Genomic DNA, 22,386 nt, shown 5'->3' with positions numbered 1-22,386 from the left:
ATGTAGCATGGTGGGGAAACAGGAATTGACTCAGAGAGGAGAGGTAGGTGAGAAATTGCAACTATTTCTGGAGGTAGGTATGAAGCTGAAACTTCATCGGTCTCAGCTCCCTCAGATCGTCTCAGGGCCGTCTGATTTAAAAAATCCTGCTGCTCTCATTCTTTTCTTTAACCGTCTCTAGTCTTTTGAGTTGTTTTTTTTTAAAAATCTTCTCTTCTGTCCCTAACATTTCTTTTTACTTTGTTTTTTCAGCAGCTTTCCTCTCATTTTCTTTTTCATCGTGCTTTTCTTCTGCCCTGCTCTCATCATGTCCCTAATCTTTTCTCCTTCTGCCATTTGACCATCACACTCTTTATTCTCTCTATGGATTACCATCAGCAGCTTTTTCGCCCCTTGTTTCTGTGGCTATGACTCATCTTTCTTCCTGCATTTTAAGTATCTCCCACTTTCTATGCCTTTTAGCTTTGAGAAAGGGTCATCTGGACTCAAAACATCAGCTCTTTTCTCTCCTTACGGATGCTGCCAGACCCGCTAAGATTTTCCAGCACTTAGTTTTCTCCTTCCCGTTAAACCACTCCTCCCTCCCAACCTGTCATTGCTATTTCTACTTCTCTGACTGACCCATTCAGCATACATGCAATTTACCTGAAATTATACAAAACTGCTACAGAGATTTAAATACATGTTCATCAATAGGAAAAAAAATGGTGACATTACTCATAGTAAGAGAAAGGACTGACTTGCATTTATATTGCATCTTACATTTCTGCTTTTCAGCCAATGAAGCATTTTCAAATTATTCCCATTGCTGTAATGTGAAAAAATGCTATAGCTAATTTGCACACATGAAGGTCCCACAAACAGTAATGATAGAAATGACCAAAACATCTTTCTGTGGTGTTGGTTAAGGGGTAAATATTCGTCAGGACACCCAGGGAACTCACCTACTTTTTAAGGGAACCAATTCAGCAGTCCTGACAAAAAGGTCATCTAATGACATTAACTGCTTCTATACATGTATTGCCAGACCTTCTGAGTATTTCCCATTTACTGTTATTTAACAATAACACTAAGAATGACCCATTCCAGACCTACCAATTTTAGTGATTTTTTAAATTTAAAATATGATAACTTTCAGTTACTGAGGAGAGTAAAAGGATAAATTTTAAAAAAACAAGCACAGACTTACATCAACTGAACACTTCTGCTTTAAAACACAGTAGATCTACAAATATTTCACAGGCATCTACGTTAGATTAGATTTTGTAAGTTTCTCCTTTGTTAGTTGGTAAGATGCAAGAAATGGCAAAAACCTCCTACCTTGTCCGCGGATGGAATTCTCCAATGCTGCTGCAGTGAATGGAGTTTTGGCTGAGCGCCAAATTTTCCATTCTCTGGCAGTGGACACAGGACGGACAAGATTGGAGAATTCCGCCCAAAGAATAATCTGGAGATGAAGCTGTCATAGCATTCATAATATTTATGGAGGGGCTCCAATAGAATTGCCTGATACCATAAAAGATTTAGTGCAATTCACAAATAAATGAGAAGAATCTCGCTGCTACATTTTGATTTCACGCTTTTTTAAAGACAATAAGCATAGCATTTTTGCCATACAGAACTATTGCTTTTAACTAACAATATTTTGATAAATCTTAACTACAGAGATTAGTTATGACTTGAAAATGAACCTCACAAATGAAGGAAATTATCACCTGTCACTGTTTTCCACACACCTTTTGCTATTTTAGTAATTTTCTTTCCAGAAGATCAAAATAGCAGCTTTGTAATGTCACTTTGTCATTGTGTTTCTATGCCCCGAGAAAGTGATTTGCGTCTCCTTTGTTGCTAGTAAGATTCACGCTCCATTTGAATAAGAACTAAAAGTAATCTTTCACCAACTAGCACCTTTGGATGAAGTTGTTTCCACTGCCTCGATCTGGCAAATTAGACAGGTGTACAATAGCTGGAAAGGTGAATTCAATGTCTGTGTATACTATTGTAAATGGAAACATGTTAATCTCAATCAAGTTCAGGAACAGATTTTATTGTTTTTACAGCTTCTCCCGACACTGGTAAAAATGTCCAATTTATTAAAAGCTGCTCAAAATAAACTCAATGAACATAAACATTTCTTACAAAAAAAGGACAAAACATTCGAGTCTTTTGCCTTATTCTGAGCTGTCACTTGATTTTCTAGTCTTGTATTTCTTCTTTTTTATTTTCTTCTTCTTTCTCTTCTTCTCTTTCCTCTTTTTCTTTCTGTTCCTAGCTCCAGAATCTGAGGAGCTGGAACTCTGACTGTCTGATGTAGTATCCTCTAACATCTGTTTCAGCTGTTGTATCCTGGAAAGAAAATGTCACATTAAAGTAATTAGAACAAATAATTGTGCTCACCGAGGACTTAGATTTTATTAAGTATTTCTTACTTCAACTATCACTAGACTGATAATCCTGAGACACAGGCTGATGTTCCATGGACATGGGCTCAAATCTCACAATAGCAGCTGATGGAATTTAAAACATTTGGAATATAAAGCTAGTTTTGTCATTGATGATCATGACAACCACCATCAATTGTTGTAAAAACCCATCTGGTTCACTTATGTTGTTTAAGTAAGTAACTTTGGACTAACGTGAGGAGAAATTTCTTTACACAGAGGGTTGTGAATCTTTGGAATTCTCTAACCTAGAGGGCTGTATGTTTAAGGTAGTGACTGATAGATTTCTGATTAAAAAGTAAATGGTTTTGGAGATAGTGTGCATAAAAGGCACTGAACTGTCTGATCAGTCATGATTACATTGAATAATTGATGGGTTGAATGACCTACTCCTGTTCCTATATTCTTACATCCTCCAAAAAGTGCTGTTTGACAAAGATGATTTTCTTTCAGTGAAACCACATTGATTTTTCTAACAATACCAAGTTTTCTTAGGAGCATTAAGATTTCCTTAATATTATTTCCATTATTTTTCCAACAATTGATGTTAGGCTAACTGGCACTGCTTTCTCTCTCTCTCCTTTCCTGAAAAGCAGTACAACCTTTACTAACTTCCAATTCAGTGAGACCATTTCTGAGGCCAAGGGATTTTGGAAAATCATAGGTATCACATCCACCATCTCTGCAGCTATCTCGTTTAGAACCCTAGAGTACATGCCATCAGGTCCTGGGAATGTGTAGTATTTTTAGCCCTCAAGGTTCTCCAATTTTTTTTATCTCGACTGATATTAATTTCCCTAATTTTCTGAGCTATTATTTTGTTTATTTCTGGTTTGAAACTTGTCTTTTACTGTAGAGACAGACAAAATATCTGTTGACTACCTTTGCCATTTTCTCATTCCTCATGGAATCACTGCAGGCAGGGAGGGTCCCAGAGGACTAGAAATTAGCTAATGTAATACCGCTGTTTAAGAAGGGAGGGAAGCAACATACAGGAAATTATAGGCCGGTTAGCCTGACTTTGGTCAGATTTGGCAAGATTTTAGAGTCCATTATTAAGGATTAAATCATGGAATACTTGGAAGTGCATGATAAAATAGGATGTAGTCAGTATGGCTTCATCAAGGGGAGGTTATGTCTGATAAATCTGTTAGAGTTCTTTGAGGAGGAACAAGGAAATTAGATAAAGGAGAATGTGATTTATTTAGATCTCCAAAGGCCTTTGACAAGGTGCCGCATAGGAGACTGTTAAATAAGTTAAGAGCCCATGGTGTTACGGGTAAGATCCTGGCATGGATAGAGGATTGGCTGATTGGCAGAAGGCAGAGAATGAGAATAAAGGGGTCTTTTTCAGGATGGCAGCTGGTGACTAATGGTGTGCCTCAGGGGTCGGTCTAGGACCACAACTTTTCACAATATACATTAACGATTTTGAAGGAGGAACTGAAAGGCATTGTTGCTAAGTTTGCAGATGATACAAAGATATGTAGATGGACAGGTATTGTTGAGGAAGCAGGGAGACTGCAGAAGGACTTGGAACAGATTAGGAGAGTGGGCAAAGAAGTGGCAGATGGAATACAATGTGGAAAAGTGTGAGGTTATGCACTTTGGAAGAAGGAATGGAGGCACAGACTATTTTCTAAATGGGGAAATGCTTAGGAAATCAGAAGCACAAAGGGACTTGGGAGTCCTTGTTCAAGATTCTCTTAAGGTTAACAGGCAGGTTCAGTCAGCAGTTAGGAAGGCATATGCAATGTTAGCATTCATGTCGAGAGGGCTGGAATATAAGAGCTGGCACGTACTTCTGAGACTCTAGTCAGATCCCATTTGGAGTATTGTGAGCAGTTTTGGGCCCCGTATTTAAGGACGGATGTGTAGGACTTGGAAAAGATCCAAAGGAGGTTCACAAGAATGATCCCTGGAATGAACAGCTTGTCGTATGAGAAAAGGTTAAGGACTCGGGGTCTGTACTCGGAGTTTGGAAGGATGAATGGGGATCTTACTGAAACTTACAGGATACTGCAAGGCCTGGATAGAGTAGACATGGAGAGGATGTTTCCACTAGGAGGAAAACCAAAGTCAGGCTAATCAACCTATCATTTCCTGTATGTTGCTTCCCTCCCTCCTTAAACAACGGTATTACATTAGCTAATTTCCAGGCTAAAGGGATGATTCTTTAAAACAGACATAAGAAGGACTTTCTTCAGCCAGAGTGGTGAATCTGTGGAACTCTGCTGCAGAAGGTTGTGAAGGTAGATAATTGAGTATCTTTAAGACAGAGATAGATAGGTTCCTGATTAATAAGGGAATCAGAGGTTATGGGAAAAACGGAAATGAGAAAAAGAAATCAGCCATGATTGAATGACGGAGCAGACTCGATGGGCTGAGTGCCTAATTCTTCTCCTATGTCTTATGCATTTTCTTCTGTCTCTGCTTCTAAGGTACCAATGGTTACTTTAGGTACTATCATCGTTTTTATAAACTTATAAAAGCTCTTACAAACTGTTCTTATATTTCTGGATCGTTTATTCTCATATTCTAATTTTTCTCTTTTAATAACCTTCGATGCCCCTTTGTTGGTGTCTAAATCCTCAGACTTGCTATTGGTTTTTTTGCAACATTGTAAGCCTCTTTTTTGGATATAATGCTACCCTTAACTTCCTGAGTGAGCCACAAGCGAGTCCTTCTTGCTCAGTTTTGTATTTCAATGGAATGCATTTTGCTGACTGTTTTGATTTGTTTCATTAAATGTCTTGCACTGTTCATTTATCCTTGTAACTTTTAATCCATTCACTCAATTAACTTTGCCAGTTCTCTCCTCATACCCAAATAAGTGGTTTTGTTTAAGTAAAAGATTTTTGTTTGCAATTAGAAGATGTAACTTTCAAATTTAAATTATGGTCACTATTTCCCAGTGGATCTCTCAGTATGACATTAACTGATTAACCCTGCTTCAGTACACAACACTAGGTCTAAGATTTATCCCTTGTTGGTTCCACAATGCGCCATTCCAAAAAACTGTCATAAAAACATTCTACCAACTCATCTTCTAGACCATTCTTGCCAATCTGATTATCCTAACCCATATGAAAATTAAAGTCCTCCGTAATTATTATATTTTCTTTGTCATAGGCTCCAATGATTTCTTGTTCAGCTGAACAATGTAACTATTGCCAATAAACTATTGCCACCAGTGTTTTCTGACTTTTGCTGTTCCAAATTTCCACCAATATTTATTGTACTTCTTCATTTTCAGAGGCCAGGTCCTTACGTCATCCTTTACTATCAAGGGTATCCTTCCTCCTTTATCATCAGGCAAGTGCGAGTTCTATTCACAAACAGGGCATATAAAGACAGAACTCCTACTTACCAGATGAAGGAGCAGTGCTCTGAAAGCTAGTAGATTTTTCTACCAAATAAACCTGTTGGACTTTAACCTGGTGTTGTGAGACCTCGTACTGTGTTTACCCCAGTCCAACGACGGCATCTCCACATCAGGACATTTTCTCCCCAGAAAAGCCAAACTCTGTCTTCAACACTGATTCCTTTCACTTAAATTTGTATCATTTAATTTTCAAGAAAGCAACCACAACTTCAAGAACTACTAATTCTCATTAAAACTGCTCCCAAATACTCATTATTCTCCATGACAAATGAAACCATCAGTCAATATGGTCGAAAGTACTACATTTTAAATGAAACAAAATATTATCATAACTTAAAATAATATTGTTCTGTTGCATTACTAGAAGAAAATAACACAGTAAAACAATTTTAAGTAGGAGAACTCTTCAAATACTGTGGTGATGCCACATTTGTTCAAGTCACATAATTTAATCACGGTACAATTTTAATTTTTACACTCAGAGGACAAAAAAACCTAAGATGTTCTTACTGGAATAGGCCATTCAGCCCCTCAAATTAGTTCTACCATTCAGTTAAATCTGTATTTTTATTCCAACAACTTGCATCAATTCTATAACTCTTGATACCCTTACTTGGACCCCAATACCCGTCAGTCTCAGTTTGGAAATCTATTTTTAATAGATACCGTATCAGGTGTGTCATCCTTTACAACTTCATATTGATGTTCTCTGGTCAGATCATATTCTCTCAAATGCTCAGTCACCCTGCCCCTAATAATAGATTCTAGTAATTTCCCACATTAGACTAATAGCCTCTAATTTCCTAGTTTATTTGTCTTAATTCTTTCATAATGGAGTGAGATTGGCTGCTTCCAAATCAATAGAAGGATTTTGGAAGATCATGTTAACACACCAACAATTTCCTCAACCACTTATTTTAATGCCCTGGAATGGAAACTATCAGACCTGGAGATCTGTGTATCTTTAATCTCATTAACTTCTCCATCACTAACATTTTCTACTAATATTGAACCTAGGTAGTTGCTATCCTTGATTTATTATTAATTTTCTTTTTATTGCTGGTACTTCACCCACACCTTCTATTGTGAGGTGATGCCACTGTCACACAGTGTACCATATACAAGTATTTTTCAAAGTGGGGGTCATAACCTAAAATGGGTCGCCAAACATTATATCTTATATAATTACACAAGATGCACTGCAGCAACTAGCAAGGCTACTTCAACAGCATCTTCCAAACCAACAAGCTCTACAACCTAGGTCAAGTGCAGCAGATAACACAGATGCATGGGAATATCATCATCTGCAAGTGACGCCCACATTTCATGATCAAGACTGCAAAAAGTAGTTACTTGCTAAGTCTGCCATTTCCTGACTTTCAATTACAATATCCACTGGGTCAGACATTAAGAGGCCATACATTTTTGTAATATATTGGTAAATAACTTGACTGTTTCCTCAATACCCGTCACGAACCTTTTCCTGTTATCCTTCCCTATGGCTCTTACCAATTTGTGTCCCTTAGCTGTACTTTACATCTTCCCAGTTCCAGGGAGCTCCACTGTGTTTTGCCTTTGCACAAACTCTAGTTTTACAGTACTTTTCATTTGATTTGTTGATCAAGGTTGTTTATATACACACACAGAACTTCTGTCCACAGGTCTTGTATTTTACCAAAACTTCTTCTGAATAAGTCTTACTGTTCATCTTGGTTCTGTTAATACTTATCCAGTTTACTTTAGTTAATTCCTGCAATATTCTTTAAAACCTTGGTTTGTGATTCATCCTTCTGTGTCTCATACCCATTATTGGATTCTATTATATCATGGTCATTAATACTGACTAATTCAGGTTCATTACTAAATCTAAGATGGCATGTTTGTTTCTCAGTTCAAGGACATATTGTTTCAGAAAACTGCTCCAAATACACTCAAAGAAATTTGTTGCCTTGGGGCTCGAACTGTTCAGTTTCCCTTAGACCTTGTGAAAATTCAAATCTCCCATTATTACAACTCTGCTGTTGCAAAATGTTTCTCTGGTCTCTGCATTTATGTCCAGCTATTTTATCACTGCTATTTTGAGATTTATAAAGAATTCCAAAAGTTTTCCACACCTTTCCATTCACCAATTCTACCCAGTGTTTCCGATAACTGTTCACCCAAAAAAAGGGCAGCATGAACAAGTTGGGCCGAAAGGCCTCTTTCCATGCTCTATGATTCTATGATATCCTTTCTTTCTAATGTTGTGATAGTGTCCATTGCTGCAACAATTTTGCTGCATCTCCTTTCCCATTTCCCTATCATTTCTCAAGACCATTACAGTCTTGAAAATTTATCTACCAGCCTTGCCCAGCTTGCAGCCAGGTCTCAGTCGTGACCGCTATGTCATTCTTTAAGAAAAATTGAGCTTGCCCTTCTAAATCATTCATGCTATTTCTAAGGGTACATGCATGAGTTTATAATAGTTACAGAATAAACCTTGTCCTTATAAACACTTATTTTAATGCATCTCACTCCTGTTTTGTTGCATTTTTCAACAGTTATTTTCTATATTTGTTCCATCACTAAAGGCTATGCTCACCTTGTTTCCTTTTCAAAACGTTTGTTTTCTCTGATCAAGTCATACATAGGATCCTCATGTGCCTAGTAAGGTAATGCACCATGTTAACAATTCATTTATGTTAAGTACAAGTTTCAATATATTAACAACAAAGACAACTTGTCTCACACTTTGAACGTAATGAAATATTCCAAGGTGCTTCACAGGAGCACTATAAAAAAATGTACAGCACCAAAATTAAAAGATAAAAGTTGGAAATATTCAGCTGGTCAGATAGCAAGTGTGGAGAGAAATGGTTAACATTTCAGGTCGATTATCTTTCCTCAGAACTGGTAAAAGCTAGAGATGCAGAAAGGCAAAGAATGGGTGAGACAGGGACAAAGGAAAGTCTGCAATAGGGTGGGGGACAGGAGAATTTGAATGACAAACATGGCCAAAGGGACTGATGATGGGGCAAGAAATAAATAAAGAAACAAGAAACTGTTGCCTGGACCATGTATGCTGTCTGAAATATTCGCTGGAATTTTACCGCCCTGCCCACCACAGGAATCGGAGTGGTTGAGGGGCAAACAATGGAAGGTCTGTTAAACTTGGGTGGGATTTTATGTTTCGGGATGAGCGAGGCTGTAAAATCCCACCCATGATCTGAAATTGCTGAACTTAATTTGAGTCCAGAAGGTGGTCGTGTGCCGAACTGAAAGTTGAGGAGCTGTTCCTTGAGCTTATTGGACATCCTCCATCAGTTCAATCATCATCCATTATTCTAGCTTTTCAAAAAAAACCCTGTTTTCAGGCTATTCAGCTTCTTTAATAGCTCTCGATTCATGACTTCTACCTCTTATTTCCCAACCACCCTTTTGATATGCTGAGCCGTATTTAGAAGTTCACTTTGCTTTCAGTTTCCAATTCTGATAAAAAGTTGACAAGATATGGCCCTGCCTCTTCTCTGTGGGGATACGAAGGGTCTGCTGTAAATATCTGGTACCATAAGCAGTTTTCCCCCCTTTTATCTGTAGTCTTATCTTTCCTTGATTTTGTAACCATTTTTATAGCCTGCAAGTGTTACATGTATTTACACCTACTTGTAAAATATATATTTCATACAATATATAAAAGCAAGCTTACTTCAATTTAAAATGACAAGAAATCATTGTAAATCACAGACTTTACTTATCTATGGATAACAATCTAAATTACCTGACTGGCACAGTGCTATACTGTTTCATAAAGACCTTATAATAGTATCTTTCATGCTCACAGAATTATCAAACTGTGTTACCAGCAATTAACTATTTTTCAAGTATAGCCATTGTTTTCAAGCAGACAAATATGTCAGCTAATTTAAGCTTTATTTTGATAAGAACAGCAGAAGACAAAATAAAGGGCATAATTCTAAAAGGGATGTAGGAATAAAGGGACCTGGATGCATTCATGCAAGTGTACAGATTTAGACTGCAGTTAATGTAGACTTTGTAATAGGGGCAAATACAAGAGCAAGGAAATTATGTTTAAGTTGTATAAAACACTGGTTCAGCCTCAATCGGGTACCACACTTCAGGAAAAATCTGAAGGCATTATAGAGTCAGCAAAAAAGATTCACAAGATTAGTTCCAGAGATTGGAAAAGTTGGGACTGTTTTTGCAGAAGAGATTAAGAGATTTGATAAAGGCATTCAAAATCATAAGCAATTTAGATAGGGGTAGATAGGGAAAAATTGTTGCACTGGTGTGAGGATTGAAAATGAGAGGCTTAAATTTAAGGTAACTGGCAAAAGAATCAATGGAGATATGAAGAAAAACATTTTCACACAGCTAGTAAGACGTGGAAAGCACTGCCTCAGTGTGATGAGGGCAGGTTCAACCAAATTCACAGTTAGATTATCTGAAAAGGAAGAATGCGCAAAATCATTAGCTGCATTGCTCACAGAGCTGGCATAGACACAATGAGCTGAATGGCCTCCTCCTGCGCTGTAACAGTTCTGTAATATTCTGAAAGCTGATCTCAGATCAACAGACTATGTAACAAATATGACCAATATAAGTATCCCCACAAAAATACTGTTGCCGATACTTGATTACAGGAAAAGTTATATCTATCTGGATAACTTTTAAAAACAGTAATCCGAAGAAGTGAAACCCATAGGCTGAATTTTGAAGCAACAGACAGGTTTGAGTAGGGTGGGGGTGGTTACAGTCTCAGAAATGTGTTTCCTGATTTACGTCTGCCTCCAAGCTTTCCACTTCTGGCTTTAATAGAGGCTAGCGGTTAATGAGAGACGATCTAACACAAGGAAGTGGGCTGCAACTTTAAGTATTATAAATGTGGCTGCAAGCCTTACTGTATACCTGCTTTTGAAATTCTACAGCAATCAACCAGGTTTCCCAAGCATTTGGTAACATGGCAGCTTCAAGATAATGTTGTTGAATTCAGGAGGCAAGTGCTTTCCAATCTATCTCCAGAATCCAGATACCTATCTAAGGAGCCTTCATGATCAGCACAGCCCCCACGACTTAGCCTCCTGCCTTTCCAACAGGCCCTAATTCTTTTCTTCCCCCAAGGCTCCTAACCTCTCCCTCATCACCAGGGCAATGTTGCTCCTAACACCCCTGAGGACGATGGACGTCAATGCTCCCTTTACCAAACTCCAATCCCAACCCCTCATTAGGCCCTCCTCCTCTGCCACAAAGCTTTCAATTCCACTCCCTCACCATGACTCCTTTACATCTCCTTTAGTAGGCCCAATTACAACCCTCTCACCTGGCTCCAATCTCTCACTAATGCCCCTAACCTCTCCTCTGAGATTGCCAAGCCTCACTTTTCACCCCTGCCAGTCAAATCCCCTGTGATCAGTTCAGACTTATCTGCTGCTGTAGCTGTCACTGATCAGCTCGCCACTGGAATAAACGCGCAGCATGTTGATCATGCTAAAATTCCACAGTGAGTGGGGGAATCCCAAACACCATTCCCCTCAACTTTTTGACTGAAATGCTCCCTGCGGGTCAGGTCAGGAAAAATTTTTCCCAGTAACTTTTACATTTTTTTAAAAGCAAAGAGGGAATTAAATCTGTTTTGACTTACTACTCTGAACTGTTCCAATTTCTGATTTCCGCTGATGAAATAGGGACATTCCCTATCCCCAGTTCTGTGTCCAAAATTTTTGCATCTCCAGCCTGGAAACAACAGTTCAAAACAGCGGATGTTACAATAAAAATAAATTCTCCAGGGATAATATTTAAACATTTCCAAATGCTTATTGATGTGGGTATTTTAAAACTCAAAAGCCAAATAAAATTCAGGTTTGGCGTGAATCAGGGGACAGATTTTGCTCTGCGATACAATACAAAATTTTAAGTAAACATAATTTTGTGCATTCCATTCCAATAACTCGAAAACAATTTGGTATAGAAGTCACATTCATATGAAGTTCAGATTCTGGAATAATCATTTACTGCAAACTACTTGTAATAAAGTTTCAGTTAAGGTTCAAAAATTGCACAAGTCTGCAAAATCAAATATTTCAATACAAAATGAATGTTTTAAGTGAGAATATCCTGTATTTCACAACAGATAGCTGACTACTTTTCAGAGAAATCATACTTTGGTTTTTAGCAATGTGAATGTTATATTGTAACAATTACATTTATTCAAAGTATTGGATTGGAAATAGTGGAGTTTATGCAGAGATGGAAATGCCTGAGAAGTTCCAGAAGTAAAACAAAGCAGATAGGATTTTACGGCCTTGTTCATCCTAAATCCGTAAAAGTCTGCCCAAGGTCAAAGGACCGTCCCATTGTCTGCCCTTGCCAACTTCAATTTCCATGACAGGAGGGAAGATAAAATTCCAGCCCACTTGCCTGCATTTTTTGAAACTCAGCCACCTGATTTTCATTTTACTTCAAAGTGTGGTGCCTGATGGCATGCTGACATGCGTAGTGTGATATTCAAAAAAATGTGTCAGAATTCAAATTGCACGATTTGAGTTGCCATAGCCACAGACATTTTGCTATACAGTTGGAATGAACAAAAGCTGTGCCCCACTTCAGCAATACCTCCCTAGATGCGCTATTGGATGCTTTAAAGGCCTGGAGGGAGATGTATTTCCCTTCATGACAGGACAGAAAGATCTGCATCTGAGACAGAGAAGGCAAGGCTGGAGGTCATAGGGGAGGTCAGCAGCAGGAACATAGTGCCACACTCCCGGACCCAATACTTCAATTACCACAGTTGGCCAGGAAAGATAAGAGCATTGCTCTACATTTTGATGTGTGCATCACCTTAATGCCCTCATTTGGCCTTCTCAAGCCCATGCCGCGTATCTCATACCAATTTATTTTGCAGGCGCATTCATTCCACTGTTTATGCACCTATTTACACCCCCCACTTCACTCACCCTTGCATTAATTTTTATGCCTCTCATTCATTCTTAATAAATGTTCTCCATGAACTTTACTCATTACTTTCATGCATAAGTTTCTTTCCCTCCTTGCATGGGAGAAGGAAGCACAAAAAAAACGGCAGGCAACTAGAGATTGCTCACCAGCATCTCTCAATTAACAAAGCAGCAAAGGCAACAATGCAGGATTCTTCGTGAATCAGGCTCTTGATAGCCTGATCAGGGGCGGCACGGTAGCAGTGGTTAGCACTGCTGCTTCACAGCTCCAGCGTCCTGGGTTCAATTCCCGGCTCAGGTCACTGTCGGTGCGGAGTTTGCACATTCTCCTTGTGTCTGTGTGGGTTTCCTCCGGGTGCTCCGGTTTCCTCCCACAGTCCAAAGATGTGCAGGTTAGGTTGATTGGCCATGCTAAGAAATTGCTCCTTAGTGTCCAGGGATGCGTAGGTTAGAGGGGTTACTGGGTACAAATATATAGGGATATGGGGGTAGGGCCTGGGTGGGATTGTGTTCGGTGCAGACTCGATGGGCCGAAGGGCCTCTTTCTGCACTGTAGGGATATATGATCTATGATTGGAAGTGGAGCTTGCCAGCCATCTGGTGAGGGAATTAAAATGACAGGTAGCTTATCATCTGAGATCCCATCCAATACACCATTAGTGACATCGATACTGATCTGATGGATCCCAGCTTCAAAATACAGTTCAGGTCTCTAAGCCTCCAAAAAAGTAAAAAATAACCTCACAGCACAAGTATTGCAAAGAAATCTTTTCACACCAGCATGTAAGAAACCTGCTGTGGGTTCTAGATACTTATGGGCAGTTTGCTTTTTTCTTGCCTTGCTTTCAGTGGCAAGTTCCAGGGAGCTGAAGAAACTTGAAAACCTAAAGTTAATGTGTAGAACACAATGTCAATGTCATTCTCATTGAGCCATTAATATGCCAGTTGACAAACTGTCCCTCCCAAAGGGGTCACAAGCATAAATGGTGACATGCTGGAGCGATATGTGGAAGGCAACATGCTCACACTCTTCTCCACACTCCTATCACATATACCCAATCCCATTCACCCCCTCCAGGTTCAATTTCCCCAAGTTACTCAAGACTTGAATCAGTTCAGAATTTAGCCTAGATCCTACGAAGGACATGTTTTTAAGATGTAAGTGCATAAAACTATCTTTGACTAATGGTTCAACTTATATTCTGAGTATAAAAGAGAATTTCCAGCATGGGTGTGAAACATCACTGGCATTTGACACAAAGAATGGCTACGTCATAAACTCCTGTACATTTTTGCAGCATAGTCTGTATCGCTTTCTTGATCCCTTATGCCAATTACAAGTTAAAGTACAACCTGCACTTGTGGGATGAAAAATTGACGCTGACTACCAATGTGAGTGTAGAATGTTACTACTGAGAAGTACATGCAATAAGATACTGAAAAAATGGGGTCTTCTTATAATCCAGAATTTAGAGTTTTAATAAGCCATGTATTTTAGTTCTTCTTTCTACATGTATTACCACAAGTAAAGTTTTCTTATTGAATTATTAACACTTTTTCAATGGAGAATAAATAATATCAACAAGATTTGGTTTACATTGCATGACTTTGACTTCTTTTCCCAACGGCATCCAGAGTCCTTTGGTAGGAGCATGTGCCAGGAAATCTCTTGCTCCTTCATTGCCTGGTAGGTCTGGAATACAGTCTTCAGGCTTGTCATCATCTTCCTGAGCACATAGAATTCATTTTATAGGTTTACAAATTATGTAATTGTAGAATTTCACATTATTCAGAAGAATCATTTAGACCCAAAACTCTGGGAAACTTTTTTCAGTTTAATTTGCAAAATACAAGATTATGGGTGAAGTTCCTTCTTAATGAAAACCAGGTAATGACAGAACACAAGGAATACATTTTTCTCAACAATCCATCCTAAAAAATCTCATTCTCGGTATCTATGTTTTAAGTCACATTATAGTAGTTCCACTGATGGATTGTTAATAGAGAAATGCTTATATTCTCCCGCTATTTGTTAAGATAACGTTAAGTTCTGTGCCAATATCTTCCCACAAAAAGATCAGAAATGTATAACAGATTCTTGTCCTCAACTGTTCCCCCTTTGATTTTCTATGCTATCTTCCCATTTTTGAAGGCAACGATTCAAGTGCCTAACAGTCTATAGATACCAGAATTTTCTCTATTTTCTCCCAATGGCCATTCTTTTAGCAAGAACTTGGACAGTCATTATCTGTAAGCTACTTGACCATTAAGGCCATTCATAGCCGAATCCTCACCCAACATCCATAAATTGTTGAACTGCCTACAGGAATCACTACAAAATACAGAATAGCAGGAACAGGGCTCATTTTTCTTCACCACAGAAAGCTCAGGGAAACTAAGGCTAATTGTAAAGTCCCTCTGCTGTTTCAGATCCTCAATTATTTATATTACATGCTACAAGTTATTTCCTTTTCCTCATAGCCCAACAGCTACTTTTTCTTCAGGTGCTTATCTAATTCCCCCTTTAAAGTCAAGTACTATCGTGTTAAAGACAAACTCAAACAGAACCATAGATCTACAGTGCAGAAGGAGGCCATTCAGCCAACTGAGTCTGCATCAACTCTCCGAAAAAGCATTTTACCCAGGCCCACCCTATTCCTATAACCCCATCCATTTAACACGGTTAATGCACCTAACCTACAGGTTAGGACAGAATTTAGTGTTTTAACACATTTATGCACCATTTTGCAGCTTTCAGCCTTCCCTAAAATTCATCTGTCTTGCTTATTTCAATAAATTTTTCACTGGCTGAGTAGCAATAAGCATCAGATTAACCTTTAAAAAATCTCCTATAGGTATGGAAATTGTTTAAGCTCAAACTCCTGGTCACAGGCATGCTGAAATGAGAATTTTCATGGAATTCTGCTGAAAAATAAGGACTGTACGCAGAACTTAATGAAATCACTGAAAAGAAACATTTTGACATCATGAACCAGGTAGCTATAAGCAAACATTTTAAAATTTAAATGTTTGAAGGAGATTAAAAAAAGCAACAAAAGGCATCATTGCAAAATTTGGGATTAAGTGGCAATGAAAACACCTTCACTTCAGATCAGATTAAATTCCACAGAACAATAAATTCTATGGCAAAAAAGATTACAAGTAGCTTTGTCACAGGTAGATAAATAGATCAGTTACTATAAACTTTTTTGGCATGTAAAATATTTTTTTCAACACCCAGGTTTGCAGGATATGAAACTGTTACAAAACTAAATACTATTCTTAAAAATCATTCGATAACATTGCATAAAATGCACAGATTCAACTCAGAACATCATCTTTGCTAGGTTTATTACAGACAAATTCTAGCATTTTAAAATCTATGTAACTATGATTCAAAAATGTTTAGGTAATTTGCTAAGATTTGCATTACAAAAGAAAATTTAACATGAATTTTAATTGAATTAGCAATCATTAAGCAATTATCACAAAACACTGTTTACAAGAATATTGTTTAACCTGTGTGCAATAATCACAATACCAACTAGAAATAAAAATCCAACCACAATCATGTTTGCAACCCCTTTCTACTCTTCTCTAGTTTAAACATAGAGGGCACAAACCAGAGGCAAGAAACCATGAATGCAGAGCCAAGGTTACAGAGCTGGAAAGAAAGCTTCTGCCTAGAAACTTATCCTGCACCCACATGAAGATTGATATTCTAACAAAGGAAAAAGGACTATTGGAATATAAAACTGAACAGTTAGGATCCTCAATTCAATTTTTTCTCTGTTATTAATTCAGGGCCCAACTCCTCCTTTTATTGTTAAGGATCTAAAGGAGTAACATTGCTTGGGGCCATCAGAAGACATATGCATGTTTAATTCATCAAATTTTCATTTTCCTACTTTGTGGGCTTCATGGAGGTGGGAGAGACAACTATGTCAGTATATATTAGAATCATACTAGCATATTTGCGAGACTAACATTCTCAGTGGTCCATATATAACACTATAGGGTAATATTTAACGTTGATTTTAAATAAAAGTGTATTATTAGTGTGCTATAAGAGTTAGGATACAGATTCTTGGCCATTATGCTTTACAAAATTAAATTTCAGGATAATAGGTCTTTAGTGCTTTTGCACAAAAAAAATCAGAGCAAAAGTCACCTTTCCTGCTTCATGCATACCTGATGGTAATGGATAATTGTGCAGAATATGAGGTGAATATCTACCATACACTTTGCCTGGTAATTGTGATTAGTGTAGGATTACCAACAGATGAAAAAAGCTTGTAGACATTAATAAGTGTATCAATTCAATTATGACTAACCTTTATCATTCCTGGTGGCGGCTTCTCATAGCTATTAAAAATAAACAAAAATTGCATTAATTTAAAGATTCACAAATAAGATATATTCAATACTAGTTATGTTATATGAACTTCCTATCTTCTAATGAATAAGGGCACATGTGACAAGTTTGGTGTTGGTGTGAAGGGTAAACCAATGTTAAAAAGTAATACAAAAATTGGGGGCTAAGTCACAAACTGAAATCGAATGAGGCACTCTCCTTCAGGAAGGCTGAACTAAATTGATATCAAATGAAGTGAAGCAATCAGAATTCTATATTAGCTGATGAAATTCACAGTGTGCTTCTTGAACCAAGAGTTTGGGACACTTTAATGATCCAATGTTATCACTACCATTTACAAGGTTACAGCTGCTGGCTGTGACACATCTGCATCAGTCTCATCAACTTTTACCAATTTTAAAAGCATGTATATATATTTAGAAACAGAAACCATTCAGGAAAATTTATTATAATGCAACCTTTGATTATGTATGAAGGGACATACTGAACACAAGAATATAAGATTGCAAGTCTTTACAGCTAATCTGCTATTCAAGTTTTAAAGGTGTAGTAAGACTTGAATAACAGGTTAGCTGTAAAGACTCGCATTCCAATCAGTATTCTGTAAACTGTCTGTGCCTTTATATGCCCTTCTCTGATCAGAACTTTCCACACACCTGACGAAGGAACAGCGTTTCCGAAAGCGTGTGGGTTTACTATCAAATAAACTGGTTGGGCTTTAACCTGATGTTGTGAGACTTCCGACTGTGTTTACCCCAGTCCAAACTCGGCATCTCCACGTAATGAGAGATTTACACAGGCAATTTCCATTACAAATGTGGATATGAATGTAAAAATAAGCTTAGCATGTGGCTTATTTTTGAAACAAGAACAGAATTACATTTAGTTGTTTGGTAGTTCAGGACTGTAGTATTGCTAAAAACAATTTGGGGCTTGCAATCATCAGGACAACAGTGAGTTGAGGAATACAAATTGAAAAGCTTTGACGTGTCTCTTTTTCCAGCAATAATGAATTACATTTGCACATCCTGGTCCCTGTTTCAGATATATTGATCTCTCTAGAGCAGAATCCACGAACATCTCAATGCTCAACAGTTGCAGAACCCAGCATTTCAGCTCATGAAACACGGTGAATATGCTTACAAATGCTTTCAGTCCAAAGCAGATATAGCTGATTCAATTCAATGTGACAGTAAGTGGCTGAATTCACTGCATACACAGAGAAAGCTGTGATTCCCTAACAGTAAATTGAGATTTTGTCAAATATCAGTGCACCAAATCTAGCTGGCATATAACCAATGCACATATTGGCCATTCCACAAAAAGCAGCACAAATTTTGTCTTGCCCATTACCTTTATCCAGTTACTGCAAATCCTGTAAATTAAGATGGTTACTTCAGACTGGAATTATGATTTGCCACAGCAGATCTTGGACACCAGTCAAAGCAAACGTTTGAGGCAAATCAAGTTTTTTCTGATATGATGCCACCTGTTTAATCTGAAAGTACTTGCACAAGTGAATTCAATCAGCTAATGTCATTTATTTGAAGGATGGAGGAGGAGAAAGAGAGCAAGGGAACAAAGACGCATGAAAGAAAGACTTGCATCATTTGAACATTTCAGAAATTTGGCAATCCCAATTAAGATCAAGACTTTTTGAACTATAGCATAATAATGAAGGAAATGCAGCAGCCAACAAACACAAACACAAGATCAATAAACTGCAATGATAAAAATGCCCACACAATTTGTGTTAATGATAAATAGCAATGGTCAGGGCACCAAGGGGATTTCTCCTGCTCTTTAAAACAGCATTATAGGTTTTATTTTACATCTATCTGAGGGTGAAGACAAGGCCCAGGTCAAGCATCTCATCCATAAGCTTTCTTTCAACTAGCATTGAGTCATGGTTTACAGCATGAAAACAGGCCCTTTGGCCCAACTTGTCTATGCCACCCCGTTTTTACTATTAAGCTAGTCCCAGTTGCTCGCATTTGGCCCATATTCCTCTATACCAATCTTACACATATAACTATCTAAATGCTTTTTAAAAGATGAAATTGTACCTGCTTCTACTACTATGACCTCTGGCAGCTCGTTTCAGGCACTCACCACACTCAGTGAAAAGGCTTCCCCACTGGACCCTTTGTATCTCTCCAATCTCATCTTAAACCTATGCCTTCCAGTTTACACTCCCCTACCTTTAGGAAAAGATGTTGACTATCTAGCTTACCTATGCCCCTCATTATTATATAAACTGCTATAAGATCACCTCAAAGCCTCCTATGCTCCAGGGAAAAATGTCCCCGTCTACCCAGCCTCTCCTCATAACTCTAAATCATCAAATCCTGGTAGCATCCTAGTAATATTTTCTGCGCTCTTTCTAGTTTAATAATATTTTTTCTGCATTAGGATGACCAGAACTGTACACAGTATTCCAAGTGTGGCCTTACCAATATCTTGTACAACTTCAACAAGCTGTTCCAACTCCTACATTTAATGTTCTGACCAATGAAACCAAGCGTGCCAAATGCCTTCTTCACCACCCTGTCCAGCAGTAACTCCAATTTCAAGGAATTATGAACATGTGCCCAATGGTCCAATTGATCAAGGTCCCGTTGCAATCCTAGATAACCTTCTTCACTGTCCACTATGTCACCAATCTTGGTGTCATCTGCAAACACGCTAACCATGTCTCCTAAATTCTCATCCAAATCATTAATGATAAATAACAATGGACCCAGCACCAGTACTCAGTACACTGGGGTCCCAGCCTTTATTTTGTGGTTGTTTCTGGAATTTCAACCCATAACCTCCGACTCAGGTGAGAATGTTAACACAATTTACTTGTAAGACATAGTTTTGGCAGCCTCAATATACATGACAGGTTAGAATTATGTTAACTGCAAAGTGATCAGCAGCAATTATCATTAACATTTTGAGGGGACAGAATTAATCTTCACTTGGAGAGGCAAGGATTAATCAAGAATAATCAGCATGGCTGTGTCAGGGGAAGATCACGTCTAACAAATTTCATTGAACTTTTCAAGTTGTCTAGGTGTATAGATGAGGGCAGTGCAGTTGATGTAGTCTACATGGACTTCACTGAGGCTTTTAACAAGGTTCCACATGGGAGATCGGTCAAAAATGTAAGAACCCATGGGATGCAGGGTAACTTGGCAAATTGGATCCAAGATTGGCTTAATGGCAGGACATAGAGAAGGTGATGGTTGAAAGTTATTTTTGTGACTGAAAGCTTGTGGGTCGCTTGTGTTTGTAGCACACATTAATGATCTAGAATAAAAATAGGAGGTCTGATCAGTAAGTTTGGAAATTATCTCAAAATTGGTGATGTGGTAAATAGCAAGGAGGAACATAATGTAATTAATAGTATAAATTATAGGATGATAGATGGGCTGGTCAGAGGGACAGAATAGTGGCTAATGAAATTTAAACCTGACAAGTATGAGATGATACATTTTGGGAGGACTAACAAAACAAGGGAAAACACAAAGGATAGTAGGACACTAGGAAGTACAGAGGACCAGAGAGAGCTTGGGCTGTATGTCCAGAGCTCCCTGAAGGCAGCAGAACATGTAAATAAAGTGGTTAAGAAGGTATATAGGAAGCATATGCCTTCTTAGTAAGGGCATAGAATATGAAGCATGAAGGTTATGATGGATCTGTATATAAAGCCCATTAAACCATTGTTGGAGTAGCGTGTGCACAGTTCTGGTCGCCACACCATGGGAAGAATGTGATTATGCTAAAAAGGATGAAGAGGAGATTCACCTGGATGTTCCTTGGGCTGGAGCATTTCAGTTATGTAGAGAGGCTGGTTAGGCTGCATTTTTTTTCCTTAGAGTAGAGAAAGCTGAGGGAGCACCTGTTTGAAGGGTACAAAATTATGAGTGACTTGGTCAGGTAGGTAAGAAGGAACTTTACCCCTTAGGAGGGGTCAATGACCAGTGAACATAGATTTAAGGTAGGGGGTAGGAGATTTGGAGGGGAATTGAGAAAAAATCCTTTTCGTCCAGAGGATGATAGGAATCTGGAACTCACTGCCTGAAAGAGCGGTGGAGATGGAACCCTCACATTTATGACATATTTGCATAAACACTTGAAACACCATAACATATATGGCTACAGACCAAGTGCTGGAAAATGAGACAAGAATAGATACGTACTTATTGGCTGGCATAGACAGAATAGGCCAAAGGAAATCCTTTGGTGCTATAAAACTCTATGGTTCTATCACTATGACTATTCTGGAAGCTGGAACCAAATTCTTTTCTTCCTGTTCTTGGTGTGCCACCACTGATTTCAAACAAAGATTCAGATTGCACAACCCTTAATCCCACCTGCATTTTCCAAACATTATTTCGCTTTACAGACGACTTACGTACAATTTATATTTTCTATTTACACTTGTTGGTAGCCCACTGAAGATTGCACAAGGTTGACAAGCCTCGCTGTTGTCTATTCTATTCACACAACCCAGAATAAAACAGAAAATTCTGGAAACACTCAGCACTTTCGGCTACAACTATGGACAGAAACTGCGTAGCCGCTTCAGCTCATCAGAATCTTTTTTATTATTTCAGACATGTAGCATCTGCAGTGTCTAGCACAGATTCCCTGTATCCAGGCCCCGGGGTATGGGTTGGATAAAGACCACCCTGCAGAGGGTCTCTGCACAGCCGCCAGTCCCGCCGAGTTCAGGGCAGACCAGACTCTGTGGCGGCTCCTGCAGTGGGCTACAGGGCAGTGAGCGAAGGGGATGGCGACTTCTTTGGGCGATTACACTCGCCCATCCCGCGGCTCCACCGCCCATCGACCGTTTTTTTGTTTTATTCTCCCGTCCTTACAAGGTCTCGACATGTTTGATTTTCTTCACTTCTTGGTGCAGCCGTTTTTTCTTCTTCCTCTCCGGCTCCTTCTCTTCTGTCGAATGACGCTTGCGCCGGTGGTGCCGGCGTTCATTGCCGCTCGCTCGGCTGTCCTCTGCCATGTCACCCTGGCGAGGGAAGCTAGCTGTGGGCGGTGGACAACATTGCTCCTTCGCCACCACGGCCTGACCAGCGGCCTGAAAACTTCCCCCTTGCTCCCACTCCCAGCCGAAAGGTCTCGCGCCTTCATTGAGCATGCGCACCGGCTCGCGGCCGCCGGCCCCAACGTCTCGCACTTTCACTGAGCATGCGCACCGGCTCGGGGCTGCGCCTATAAAAAGGCAGG

General features: G+C 38.8%; 1 protein-coding gene across 1 annotated transcript; it reads right to left on the bottom strand.

The window, feature by feature from the left end:
• Nucleotides 1–2,026: 2,026 nt before the first annotated feature.
• rp9 (RP9 pre-mRNA splicing factor) lies at nucleotides 2,027–22,312 on the bottom strand. The gene is made up of 6 exons (XM_080203648.1): nucleotides 22,020–22,312; nucleotides 17,111–17,141; nucleotides 14,374–14,503; nucleotides 11,465–11,556; nucleotides 8,408–8,469; nucleotides 2,027–2,346 (listed from the first exon to the last, which is right to left on the bottom strand). Exons 1-6 carry the CDS (start codon nucleotides 22,295–22,297, stop codon nucleotides 2,172–2,174), a joined length of 768 nt encoding a protein of 255 aa, XP_080059774.1. The 5' UTR covers nucleotides 22,298–22,312; the 3' UTR covers nucleotides 2,027–2,171.
• Nucleotides 22,313–22,386: the final 74 nt, after the last annotated feature.

This window comes from Carcharhinus amblyrhynchos, chromosome 2 (assembly GCF_965287045.1).
Source record: "Carcharhinus amblyrhynchos chromosome 2, sCarAmb.v2.hapA, whole genome shotgun sequence".
NCBI lineage: Eukaryota > Metazoa > Chordata > Chondrichthyes > Carcharhiniformes > Carcharhinidae > Carcharhinus > Carcharhinus amblyrhynchos.
The sequence above is the reverse complement of the archived record's forward strand: the minus strand, read 5'-3'. Positions and strand labels throughout refer to the sequence as shown.